The following is a 14,046-nucleotide window of genomic DNA, read 5'->3' as shown; positions in this document are numbered from 1 at the left end:
AAATACCCAGGGCTCTCCAAGCTTGTGATAACGAGCTTGTGGCTTGTGGACAAGCTAGAGGAAAACTACTGGTTTCCCTCTCGCTTACAGAGATGGATGACTTGCTTGATCACTTCTGGCAGCCTCGTGATTGGCCACTGATATTGCAAAGGGCTTGGCGTTAGAGGCAGCCCTGGGACCAAAAAAATCCTTAACTTGTGCCAGTGGCGACAAAGCAGGTGTTGGGTCTGGGTGATGAAAGTGAATCAGGTCGGGCTCAGCTGCCCGTAAGGGAACCACACAAACACACACCCAGCAGGAGGAGGGCAAAGCAAAGCCAGTTAAATAATTAACAGCCACATTTGTCATTTTAGGGACATGGGTGGCGCTGTGGGTTAAAGCCTCAGCGCCTAGGGCTTGCCGATCGAAAGGTCGGCGGTTCGAATCCCTGTGGCGGGGTGCGCTCCCGCTGCTCGGTCCCAGCGCCTGCCAACCTAGCAGTTCGAAAGCACCTCCGGGTGCAAGTAGATAAATAGGGACCGCTTACCAGCGGGAAGGTAAACGGCGTTTCCGTGTGCGGCTCTGGCTCGCCAGAGCAGCGATGTCACGCTGGCCACGTGACCCGGAAGTGTCTCCGGACAGCGCTGGCCCCTGGCCTCTTAAGTGAGATGGGCGCACAACCCCAGAGTCTGTCAAGACTGGCCCGTACGGGCAGGGGTACCTTTACCTTTTTTTACCTTGTCATTTCCAGGGAGGATTCAAAGGCGGGTGAAGTTGATGGAATTGAAGGAATACAGCCTTGTGTGCTTGCAGAGAGGCCAGGCACCTGCTTGGTTCAGCTCATTTAACATTCAAAAGCGCTTGACGTTCAATATCCGGCTTCTGTCTCAACTGGGGAAAGATCTGAACCGCTGTGTTCCAGATGCAGAGATTTAGCACCCGCATCTGGTGTTGTTTTGAGTTATGCCCCTTCTGCAGCCTACATTGGACCTCCTAAGGTGGAAACAAGATTTACCAACTATTGAAGAATGGCAGATGAAGATGATGGACTATACGGAACTTGCCGAACTGACCGGGAGACTCCGAGACCAGAGAGAAGGGACGGTGGAAGAAGACTGGAAGAAGTTTAGGGAATATTTGAAAAAAAACATGTTTAAATCTCAGAATAGCTTTGGAAGAGGATATAGGCTGTAGGGTTAGAAATAGAAGATAGGGTATTTTAAAATAGTATTATTTGTAAGTGATAAAATGTGAAGTCATTTTAAGTGTGATTAAAAAAAAAGATGGTTAGAAATTATGATATATGTAAACTGCTAAAGATGAAGTAAAATGAAATCAGATAGGTGGGACTTCGGGAAGCCCACTTAACAACATTTAGAAAAATAAGGATATGAGAAGAATTTGTTTGTATTGTTTGTCTTTTCTGTTTGTGGTTTTTATTTGTGTTATAAAATGAGTAATTTTTTTTGAAAAAAATAAATACATTGGACCTCCTAAGGTGGATGAGGTGGGCTGCTAGGGATGGGGCATGACTGGGAGAAGCAAAGGCATGAGATGGTGCGTCCCAGGTTCACCAGGGCGCTGCTCAATGCGCCCAGAGTCGGAGCCCCTGGGTCAGGGGCTGTGGTGCTTAAAAGCACATCAAAGCAGCCCGCCCACCTGGTGAAAGAGAGGAGCGCTTGAGTGTTTCACCCTGGCTCTAAATTGGAGTTGTGACAGAAGAAGACAAAATATTGACCCAATAAATCCAGAAGGAGAGCGCCATTGCCAGGCGGAATTATAACCAGCCCCAGTTAAATGCCAAGCAATTAAGCTGTCAAGTGTTTCTCCCATCTCTTTGCTAGCCCCAAACACTCAGGGGACAAAAGGAACTTCTAAAGGGAATGTGGTCCTGCAGATCAAGCAAGCACGTGGCGATGCAATGAACTAAGCACATAAATATTCTGCTCTGGTCAGACCTCACCTGGAGTACTGTGTCCAGTTTTGGGCACCACAGTTCAAGAAGGACACTGACAAACTGGAACGTGTCCAGAGGAGGGCAACCAAAATGGTCAAAGGCCTGGAAACGATGCCTTATGAGGAACGGCTAAGGGAGCTGGGCATGTTTAGCCTGGAGAAGAGGAGGTTAAGAGGTGATATGATAGCCATGTTCAAATATATAAAAGGATGTCACATAGAGGAGGGAGAAAGGTTGTTTTCTGCTGCTCCAGAGAAGCAGACACGGAGAAATGGTTCCAAACTACAAGAAAGAAGATTCCACCTAAACATTAGGAAGAACTTCCTGACAGTAAGAGCTGTTCGGCAGTGGAATTTGCTGCCAAGGAGTGTGGTGGAGTCTCCTTCTTTGGAGGTCTTTAAGCAGAGGCTTGACAACCATATGTCAGGAGTGCTCTGATGGTGTTTCCTGCTTGGCAGGGGGTTGGACTCGATGGCCCGTGTGGTCTCTTCCAACTCTATGATTCTATGATTCTATGAAATACTGCCGGGGCACTCAGCACCACAAATGTGCACAAACACATGTGGTTTGGAAGCCTTATAATTCCAGGCCATCAGATGCGGAAAGGCTCCAGAAAGCTAACTGGAGCTCATCACTTAAGAACACTGCAGAAATGTCCCAGGTTAGACCCCTAACACCTCCAGCTAAATTGATAGAATCATAGAGTTGGAAGGGACCCCGTGGGTCATCTAGTCCAACCCCAAGCAGTGCAGGAATCTCAGCTAAAGCATCCATGGCAGATGGCCACTCTGCTTAAAAACCTCCAAAGAAGGAGAGTCCACAACCTCTCATGGGAGACCGTTCCACTGCTGAACAGCTCTTACTGCCAGAAAGTTTTTCCAAAAGTTTAGTTGGAATCTCCTTTAATGTAACTTGAAGTCACTGGTTCGAGTCCTACCTTCCAGAGCAGGAAAAAACAAGCATGCTTCCTCATCCATGTGACAGGCCTTGAGATATTTGAAGATGGCCGTCATATCTTAAAAAGCAGAGACATCACCCTGCCGACAAAGGTCCGTATAGTTCAAGCTATGGTTTTCCCAGTAGTGATGTATGGAAGTGAGAGCTGGACCATAAAGAAGGCTGATCGCCGAAGAATGGATGCTTTTGAATTCTGGTGCTGGAGGAGACTCTTGAGAGTCCCATGGACTGCAAGAAGATCAAACCTCTCCATTCTGAAGGAAATCAGCCCTGAGTGCTCACTGGAAGGACAGATCCTGAAGCTGAGGCTCCAGTACTTTGGCCACCTCAGGAGAAGAGAAGACTCCCTGGAAAAGACCCTGCTGTTGGGAAAGATGGAGGGCACAAGGAGAAGTGACAACAGAGGACGAGATGGTGGGACAGTGTTCTTGAAGCTACCAGCATGAGTCTGACCAAACTGCGGGAGGCAGTGGAAGACAGGAGGGCCTGGCGTGCTCTGGTCCAGGAAGTCACGAAGAGTCGGGGATGACTAAATCAGTGTTTCCCAACCTTGGGCCTCCAGCTGTTTTTGGACTACAACTCCCATCATCCCTACCTAGCAAGACCAGTGGTCAGGGATAATGGGAATTGTAGTTCAAAAACAGCTGGAGGCCCAAAGGTTGGGAAACACTGGACTAAATGACTAAATAACAATAAACAACATCATATCTCCTCCCGGTCTCCTTTTCCCCCAGGCTAAATATACCAAGCTCCTTCAACCAAGCACCTAGGAAAACAGAAAGCTGCCTTATACCAAATCAGATCATTGGTCCATTTAGCCCATCTAGCCCAGTACTGCGTAACACGGAGGTTTCCCCCCAGACCAACCTGGAGATGCTGGGAATTGAACTTGGGAACTGTTGCACGCAGAGCAAATACTCTACCACCGAGCTACACCCTTTCTCCCAAAGCAACAAGGCTGGGAAACGGCCCAATCCACCCCTGTCTGACAGCTGCTTCCACTCAGAGCAGGCAGCACTAGGCTAAATGGAGCCAGGGGTTCGACTCAGCGTAACACCTCAGCTTCACGGACAGAAGAAATTTCTGACAGCAAGAGTTGTTTGACTCCTTCTACAGACTCCTTCAGAGGAGAATGGACTCTCCTTCCTTGGAGGTTTCTAAGCAGAGGTTAAAGGTAAAGGTAAAGGGACCCCTGACCATTAGGTCCAGTCGTGACCGAGTCTGGGGTTGTGGCGCTCATCTCGCTTTACTGGCTGTGGGATCCGGCGTACAGCTTCTGGGTCATGTGGCCAGCATGACTAAGCCGCTTCTGGCGAACCAGAGCAGCGCACGGAAACACCGTTTACCTTCCCGCCAGGGCGGTGCCTATTTATCTACTTGCACTTTGACATGCTTTCGAACTGCTAGGTTGGCAGGAGCAGGGACCGAGCAACGGGAGCTCAGCCCGTCACGGGGATTCAAACCGCTGACCTTCTGATCGGCAAGTCCTAGGCTCTGTGGTTTAACCCACAGCACCACCCGCATCCCTCAAACAGAGGGTTAAAGGTAAAGGTAAAGGTACCCCTGCCCGTATGGGCCAGTCTTGACAGACTCTGGGGTTGTGCGCCCATCTCACTTAAGAGGCCAGTGGCCAGCGCTGTCCGGAGACACTTCCGGGTCACGTGGCCAGCGTGACATCGCTGCTCTGGCCAGAGCCAGAGCCAGAGCCGCACACGGAAACGCCGTTTACCTTCCCACTGGTAAGCAGTCCCTATTTATCTACTTGCACCCGGAGGTGCTTTCGAACTGCTAGGTTGGCAGGCGCTGGGACCAAGCAGCGGGAGCGCACCCCGCCGCAGGGATTCGAACCGCCGACCTTTCGATCGGCAAGCCCTAGGCGCTGAGGCTTTAACCCACAGCGCCACCTGCGTCCCCAAACAGAGGGTTAGATGCCCATAAATCTGTCAGGGATGCTTCAGATGTGATTTCTGTATTGAAATGGGTTGGATCAGATGACCGTTTGGGTCCTTTTCAACTCCATGATTCCATGGACGCCTCGGGTGTCAATGCCGGGCCTGGAAAAAATGCACAGATGTATGCTGAAAATAAGGGACGCAGGTGGCACTGTGGGTTATAACACAGAGCCTAGGACCTGCTGATCAGAAGGTCGGCAGTTCGAATCCTCGCGACGGGGTGAGCTCCCGTTTCTCGGTCCCTGCTCCTGCCAATCTAGCAGTTCAAAAGCATGTCAAAGTGCAAGTAGATAAATAGGTTCCGCTCCGGTGGGAAGGTAAACGGCGTTTCCGTGCGCTGCTCTAGTTCACCAGAAGTGGCTTAGTCATGCTGGCCACATGACCCGGAAGCTGTACGCCGGCTCCCTTGGCCAATAAAGCGAGATGAGCGCCCCAACCCCAGAGTCGGTACAACTGGACCTAATGGTCAAGGGTCCCTTTACCTTTATGCTGAAAATAGGCAATACCTGTAAGATTGTGACAGGGGGTACTAGCAGACGAGGGAAATGGGCTCCTTAGAGATGCATTTTTTTCCAGGCTGCTGAGTCACCAGGCCGTATTTTGAGACGGTCCTCCCTTCCTCCCTCGAGCCCCCACCCGCCTGCTTGCTAAGAGGAAAGGAGCCAGGTACGATAAACAAGAGATGGAAGCTGGCGCACACCTGGGGCCTGCTGATTATGGTGTAATCAGATTTGAAATGCTTCTGCAGAGCTCCTGGAAAAGGCACCCCGATTTCACAGCCACGCAGGCCAAGGTGAAGGGAAATCTTTGGGATCGATTGGCATCCAAATTAAGTATGGGGCGGGGGGGGGGGAGAATCGATCTCCATCTAATTCCGCCACTGCCCCCCACCCCACCCTGAAAAGCAACCCAGATGGAAATAAACTTTTTTATTTAAAAAAAACACTGAAGCAAATGAAACGCTTAATAGGGACAGGAGCGGCCAAAGCGGAAGATGATCGTAAAGAAGAGGATTAGCAAAGATGCAACAATCCAGTCTGCAGAAGGACTGGGCAGGGCAGGGCAGGGAGAAGGGAGGCAGGAGGGGGGGCAGAAAGGGGGGAGGGAGAGAAAGCATCCCCCTTACAAAGAGGGAGCTGTTCCTGAGCTCCTCTTCAGCGGTCCTGTGCTCCTCTTCACCGCTGCCCCCCCTCACTGCATCCCCCTACCACCACCTTGGCGGATTAAAAGCGTGAGAGAGGAAATTGAGAGTGGGAAATCAGGGCTGAGCGGGGGGGGGGGGGAGCGGAAAGAACTGCTTAGGGCACCTCATCTCAGCAGGTGAGGGGGGGTGGAGATTTAGCTTAAACCGTGGATTAACTCACTGGGTGCTGTGGATGGGGGGGGGGGGACATTTTTAAAGTGTGCCGATAATAGCAGAGTGGGAGATTCAGGAGCTGCATGGGGGGGGGGGCATGAGCAGGGAGAGAGTTTGCAGAGTTGATGAAACACGCTTTCCGGGGAATGGGTCTCCCCGGAGGAAAGCTTAAGAGGAAAGCTGGAGGAGGAACCTTGACTTGGGAACCCTGAGTAGAGTATTTTTAACCTGTATTTTAAATTGTATCTCCCCCCCCCAAAAAAAATATGTTTTTATTGTAATTTTACTGGTGTTAGCCGCCCTGAGCCTGGCTCTGGCCAGGGAGGGCGGGGTATAAATAAAATTTATTATTATTATCAATGTAAGATAATTAGGAAATTCTAGGAAGTAATAAACTAGGCCTAAGGATAAAAAAAAAAGATTTGTTATAGTGAACATTATGGATTGGAACATGAAGCAAATATAAGAAGTTTGTAATTGAAAGAAGGTATTTGTGTTATAAATATGAAGTTAAAAGGTAAAGGTAAAGGTACCCCTGCCCGTACGGGCCAGTCTTGACAGACTCTGGGGTTGTGCGCCCATCTCACTTAAGAGGCCAGGGGCCAGCGCTGTCCGGAGACACTTCCGGGTCACGTGGCCAGCGTGACATCGCTGCTCTGGCGAGCCAGAGCCGCACACGGAAACGCCGTTTACCTTCCCGCTGGTAAGCGGTCCCTATTTATCTACTTGCACCTGGAGGTGCTTTCGAACTGCTAGGTTGGCAGGCGCTGGGACCGAGCAGCGGGAGCGCACCCCGCCGCAGGGATTCGAACCGCCGACCTTTCGATCGGCAAGCCCTAGGCGCTGAGGCTTTAACCCACAGCGCCACCTGCGTCCTTTAAATATGAAGTTGGAAACTGTTAAATATGTGATACAATGAAATTCAGATTGAGGGGTGTTGAGGAAGTCAATTCAGCAATGTAATATAACCAGGATACAAGAAGAAACAATTTTTGTTCTTGTTGTTGTTATGTTTTTGTTGTTGTGTTAAGTGTAATGTTTTCTATTGTGTTAATGTCTATGTTCTATAAGAGAAATGTAATAAATTTTGGGGAAAATATTATTATTATTATTATTATTATTATTATTATTATTATTATTATTGACACGAACAAGACTTCTGTCCAGGTTGTGAAGAAAGCTGTACTTCCCATAATACTCATTGGCCTCTTTCATGTTGCTGCTTCTGTGCAAGAGTGTAGGACTTATTCTGAAGAAGCCTTTTCCATTAAAGAGACCCCCTTAAGTCTGCCAGCAGCACACTGTAACTTATTAGCAGGAAGCTCCAAACAGGCAGGCCCTGAGCAATGGACCTCAGTTCTTCTAACGCAAGAAGAGCCTGGTGGATCAGGCCCAGGGTCCCTCAAGCCCAACATCCTGTCCTCGCAGCTGCCAACCAAATGCCCCGGGGGAAACCCGCAAATAGGACCAGAGAGGGCTACCGAAGGAGCTGCCACCCGCTGGCCCTTTTGCCTGCCCCATCGCCATATAACGGGACCCAAAGGGGTGTGTTAGCTTGTAAGATCAGCGTCTTCATTTGCTTAGCCATGAGTAGAACCTGCTGTGCCTTCCAACCTTACTTTGCCCATGCATTGCACTGATCTGAACATTAAAGGTTTTGGAAGAAAATGTACTCAGGTGTTTGACATCTTTGTCCAGTAAGGGCCAAAGGGCATGGATGGGCCTTCACAAAATAACGTTTGGGGTGGAGGGTTAAAACTGCATCCATTTTTTAAATATATCTTTGGTTCAATATATGGAGGAGTTAACGTTGTTCACACTTGACCTGAGCCTTGGCCGACAAATTTCTGTCCAGATAAAAAAAAGATCTAAATACTGCTTTTAAAACATGAATAGACCAGAGCTCTGGAGAACTTCCAGGGGAAGAGGCAGCCATAAAGGAGAGGCTATTATCAAGGCCATCTCTCTGTGATGTCTGAACTTAGGAACTGGCAGCACAGTTTTAGACGTCTGGGAAATGCTAGAGAGGTATTAACAGATAGCTACCAACCTGGTTATTGAACTGGATTTATAGAACTCCTCACTCCCGAGTACAATATACTTGGGTTTTTATGGATAGATTTTTAAGAGTGTGGTGCATTCCACACAGTGCTAGGGAAAGGATGGGACACAGATAGAGAAATGTTTGAATAAATGCTATGGTCCGTTTCCTTGTTCTTGAACTTAAAAGGGAATAGCTGAACTAGATCTCTGTTTTCCTGTTAGCTATTTTTCATGTCGGAAGTGAGAGCTGGACCATAAAGAAGGCTGATCCCCGAAGAATTGATGCTTTTGAATTCTGGATGCTAGAGGAGACTCCTGAGAGTCCCGTGGACTGCAAGAAGATCAAACCTCTCCATTCTGAAGGAAATCAGCCCTGAGTGCTCACTGGAAGGACAGATCCTGAAGCTGAGGCTCCAAGACTTTGGCCACCTCATGAGATGAGAAGACTCCCTGGAAAAGACCCTGATGTTGGGAAAGATGGAAGGCACAAGGAGAAGGGGACGACAGAGGACGAGATGGTTGGACAGTGTTCTCGAAGCTACCAACATGAGTTTGACCAAACTGCGGGAGGCAGTGAAAGACAGGAGTGTCTGGCATGCTCTGGTCCAGGGGGTCACGAAGAGTCGGACACGACTAAACAACAACAAACAACAAAAAATTTCACGTCCTACCTGCCACTGTTTAAAAGGGAGATTTTAAAATAATTGGAGTTCCTGAATTCCATTTATTCAAATAAGATTCCCAAACAGATGCTCAAAGTAAAGTAGATCTGAGTCTTAATGTTGTTACTCCATTTGTAAACTTTCCAGTTTGGAGATTTTCTTCTGAGTTCTGGAAAATAAGCCCAAGGTTCCTTGCAAGAACTTAGACCTGAGATATTGAGCTACTCAGGATTAGTGAAGTTTCTATTTGTGAGCTTGCAAAGAAGCCAATATTTTATAAGGGGCTGTGACTTAATCCAGGATGGGGTAACCAGTGTGGTCGTTTCCAGATACTGTTGGACTCCAACTCTTATCAGTCCCAGCCAGCATGGCCGGTGGCCAGGGATGTGGATGGGAGTTGTAGTCCGACAACATCCAGAGAGCAACATCTCAGCTACTCCTGATTGAGGAGATCAAATCCCACAAGGCTAACTTTTACTAGCAGCAGATGAGCTAAGCTATCTTGCCAAGTACTTTGCACTGACCTAGCAAACCTCAGCTCTGAGACGGTTGAACTTGATAACAAAAAGGACCATTATGGAAACCCAAGCCACACTTAGCAGAACAAAGATAGTCGGGATCTGGGACGATGTTACAGCGTCAGCTGCCTCCCGCTCCAACTGGGAGCAGCTCTGCCCTCACATGTGCCAGTATCCGAGACCAGGAAGCAGTCCCATAGCCTACCTGCTCTGGTGTGGCTCCTGCTAGCAACTTCACCGCTCCTGGCCGGAGAGCTGGACGTTTTGGCAAGCTTGTTAGCAGACACCCTGTACATGACTCCTCCGATGCAGCGCAGATCTTTGTTCCTCCAGTGGTGCTGCAAAGCCTGGAACTTGCTCCCTGTGGGAGAGTGGCGGGTGCTATTCAGTACCAGAGACCTGCAAAGACAAAATAATACACTCAAGGTAAGCAACTGGGACCTTTGCTCACAGCCTGCCGTGTTCTTTTAGGACTATCCAAGAGGGTTATCCAACAGAAACAAGAGTTTAAATGCTAGCAGGGTTGTTATTCCAATGTGCTATTCTGAAAAGTGGTCTGTCTGACCTGTCCCTGGCATTTCCTTCCACTTGTCTCAAACAACTGAAGCAGAAAAATATCCAAGGTTTACTCCAGACTCACCCAAGCCTCTGCAATGAGCATGCATTCTGGGACTGAAGCAAACTCAACAGCGCTTTGCTTGATTCGTTCTGCTTCCAGGAGCCAGGCTTCCAAGATAGGTAGAACTTTTCTAGACCAGCAATGTCCACTTGGACCACCAGCAGCTCCCAAAGGCCTCTGCAGCCCCCCCCCAATGTGTGCTTAAGTCCCTTCAAAGCACTTCACACACACACACTCTCTCTCTCTGCAAACATTTAAATGACTGCGCAAGTTAAGTCAGTGTTACCCCCAGACTGCACGTAGGGGAAGATGATGGGATGTGGAGCAAAGCATCTCTATGTATATTTTTCCACTGGAACTTTTGTATTACCTAAGTTGATTAGGAGCAAGGAATTGCTAACTGCAAATAATTATCTGGCAATCAAGATTTTAGGATCACTCAATACAAGTAAAATAAGCACGCTAAACTAGATCATTCTCTAGGACATTGGAAAATTCTCCAATGCAAACAATTTTCTGGTGCAAAATTACCCCAATTTGTATCGGGAAAACTCTTCAGAAAGCTGCAATTCAACCTTTTCTGGAAAACCCACATCCCAGGGACGGGAGCAGTTACAGGTGAGAGACGAGGGCTTGTTAAGGCATTCCAGAACGTTCATGGCAGAAGCAAGACAAATCGTTGGATGATAAAACTATCAGTGGCTACAAGTCATGATGGCTATGTTCTCCATCCTATCAGAGGCAGAATCACAAGTGGAAAGAGCACTGTCGCACTCAGATCCTGCTTGCAAGTTTCCACTGTGGACTAGAAACTTGTTTTCTTCATTTAACATGAAATTTCCTTGCCAAATTCTGGGTCCTCCGGGCAGCTCTGCCAAGACGCAGCTTGCTGCATGGGCTGATTCTGCATCTGTAACTATTCCCACTCGCATTTTGAGTTCTGCATTAGGCCAGCAGCCATTCCAACCAAATCAAATCTGCTCCAGTATCAGCTGCCTTAACTATTTAGCGCTAATTCAAACAGTAATTTGTTTATGCAAATGAGAGATCTAATTTTGAATTAGCACAAAACTATGGTTCATAATGCTATTAGCGGAAACTATATAAACCGCGGCATTGACTGAAGAATGGGTGTAAATTAGGGAGCTGCTCTCCTATCAGCAGAAAGCAAAAGCCGGAGGAGCATTACCTTCAAATGAAGGCAAGCGCGGCACACAAAAAGGGGGAATTGCAAAATGTAATCATTACATTTATTAGTGCTTAGCATGACAAGTTTATTCTAATATGGTTGTTGCCATTGGCTACCGGCCTTGATGTATTGTGCCTGAGAGTTCCCACAGATGGGGCAAGCAGAAAGTTGGTCCGTTAACCGGTTTGCGCAAAGCAATCAAGGAAGGAGGAGGAAGACGACTTGGGTGCACAAATGCAGCTTTAAGCATCTCTGCTGTATAGCCTGATCAAAAGGCTATTCTGTGAAACATCGCCGGGGGGGGGACGGGGACGGACCCATGTATTTATATCAAAGCGCTTATCTGACCTAGGGGAAAAGGACTCTGCATGGATTCAGGTGTAGCAAAAATCTGATTGCAGGGACACAGTGAAACTATTCCTATTTTTCCCCGGGCATTTAAAATTGGGCTGTCGCAAGGGATGCCACTGTTGCTCCTGTATGCTTCACTGTGAACTGAGGTCCTACACACCCTTGTGGTAGAAAAGAGATTGTAGCATTTATTAGTCCGTAAAAAGCAAGCCACCAGCAAGGTCTCCCCCAACGTATTTCTAGGAGTCAATCTTTAGCGCATGGCTAAATGGCTCTGAGGTGTTTGGAACAAGGGGCTTCCTTTGGCATTTAAAGCCCTAAATGGCGTGATTGGCAGCCAGTGCAGCTGAACCAGGATCGGTGTAATATGCTCAAACCGACTTGAGCAACCTGGCCACTGAGTTCTCTTTTTTTTAATAGATTTTATTAAAGTTTTAAAGGTTACAAAAAGAAAAGTAGAAAAAGTTAAACAAAGCACAAAAACAAACAAAAAGAGGGGGAAAAAGAAAAAAAAGAAAAAAAACACAAATCCAACCTTTACATAACTTTCTTTCCTTTGCTTATTTCCTTGACCTCCTCACACCTCCCTTTTTTGTATTCTAGTTCAATTAGATATTTCAGCAAATCCTTTCCATCCTAAAAATTTGTCTTAATATACTATAATTTTACATTCTCCTCTTTCACTAATTACCAATCCATTTTTACTTAATCCTTTATAACATTTCTGCCAAAACCACATAGCTTCATTCCAACATCCTTCTAACATTCCTTAATTTTACAATGTTTCTGTAGATAAACTTTAAATTTTTTCCAATCTTCCTCCACCGACTCTTCTCCCTGGTCTCGGATTCTGCCAGTCATTTCCGCCAGTTCCATGTAGTCCATCTCCTTCATCTGGCCACCGAGTTCTGCACCAGCTGAAGTTTCCGAAGTGTCCTCAGAGGCAGCCCCACATATAATGCATTGCAGTAACCTAACTTAGAGGTTACCAAAGCACAGGCGACAGAAGTTAGGCTTTCTCTGTCCAGATAGGGATGCAGCTGGGCCACCAGCAAAAGCTGATGGAAGGCACTCCGGGCCACTGAGGCCACCTGAGCCTCAAGAGAAAGCAAAGGATCCAGGAGGACCCCCAAGCTGTGAACCTCCTCCTTCAGAGGAAGTGTAACCCCATCAAGAGCAGGCAACCTCCCCAACAAAAAAGGAACGGCAAGACAAACTGTTAGAGTATATTGAACTGGCTAGATTAACAGAGGCGATTAGAGATCACACTAGACAAGACTTTCAAAAAGCCTGGGGGAAATGCAGAGTATACTTCACAAAACAGTGCCCTAAAATACATACAGTGGTGCCCCGCAAGATGAACGCCTCGCAAGACGGAAAACCCGCTAGGCGAAAGGGTTTTCCGTTTTGGAGGCGCTTCAGAAAACGAATTCCCCTATGGGCTTGCTTCTCAAGACGAAAATGTATTGCGAGTTCCTGCGGGGTTCCCCCCCCCCTTTTCCTAAGCCCTAAGCCGCTTATCAGCTGATCCGCTAAAAGCCGCTAAACCTCTAATCCGCTAAGCTGTCAATGGGCTTGCTTCAGAGCCTCACGGAACGGATTAATTTCGTCTTGCGAGGCACCACTGTACCTGAACTTGTTTCGATTAATGTCTGCAGGAGACTTTGTGGATATTTAAGTTATAATCAGAAAACTCTTAATAATTATTCATAAAGGAAACAGCTTATAAGAAGTAAATAAGGAGGCCAGATACAGGATAAAGGAAGTCTTTTATTTGGCTGTTTGTATTGTTGTATGTTATGCTCACTGTATGTTATGTTCACGTTTAATGAGGGTGGATTTGTGTATTGGGAGGTGAGGGTTTATGTTATGTTGTAAATAAAATTTCCAATAAAAATTTATTAAATACAGGAAGAGCAGGCCACCTCCCATCCATCTGGTCTAAGGAACTGCCCCCTAACAATGCCTCAGTGTTATCTGGACTGAGCCTCTGGTTCTGGTTCTCATCCAGTCCATTATCGGGGCAAGACGTCGGTCCAGCTCTTCCACTGCCTCACCTGCAGATGTAAAGGACAATCAGAGCTGTGTGTCATCAGCAATATTGCTGACAACGTACTCCAAAGCTCCGGATAACCCCACTCAGTGGTTTCATGTGGATGTTAAACAGCATGGGGGAGAAAACTGAACCCTGTGGAACCCCACACTGAAGGCTCCACGAGGTTGAAGACCGTCACCCTCTGGAAATGAGCATCTGAGTAGGACCGGAAGCACCGCAAATATTTTATAAATTTATTAAATTCATTTATAAGTAAATAACTTCCCGGCATTCGTTTGGAGGAGGGAAAGCATGATTAGACAAAATGGATTGGCAGCTACAGTTGCAACTAGTAAATTGCTGTTCAGCAAACTGCTATGAGTTGTGTTGAGTGCCTTAAGACCTGTGCTATTTTTGGAACTCTATG

At 47.3% G+C, this 14,046-nt stretch overlaps 1 protein-coding gene across 1 annotated transcript in view; it reads right to left on the bottom strand.

Moving 5' to 3' along the window:
* Positions 1–14,046, bottom strand: part of ZC3H3 (zinc finger CCCH-type containing 3) — a 279,283-nt gene that overhangs the window by 101,187 nt on the left and 164,050 nt on the right. The window contains exon 5 of the mRNA XM_079984218.1: positions 9,631–9,824. Coding sequence (XP_079840344.1) covers positions 9,631–9,824 — 194 coding nt within the window. The remainder of the gene's footprint in view (positions 1–9,630; positions 9,825–14,046) is intronic.

The sequence above is a fragment of the Podarcis cretensis genome, assembly GCF_951804945.1.
Source record: "Podarcis cretensis genome assembly, chromosome: 7".
NCBI lineage: Eukaryota > Metazoa > Chordata > Lepidosauria > Squamata > Lacertidae > Podarcis > Podarcis cretensis.
Note: the sequence above shows the minus strand (reverse complement) of the source record. Positions and strands in the feature narration are given on the sequence as shown.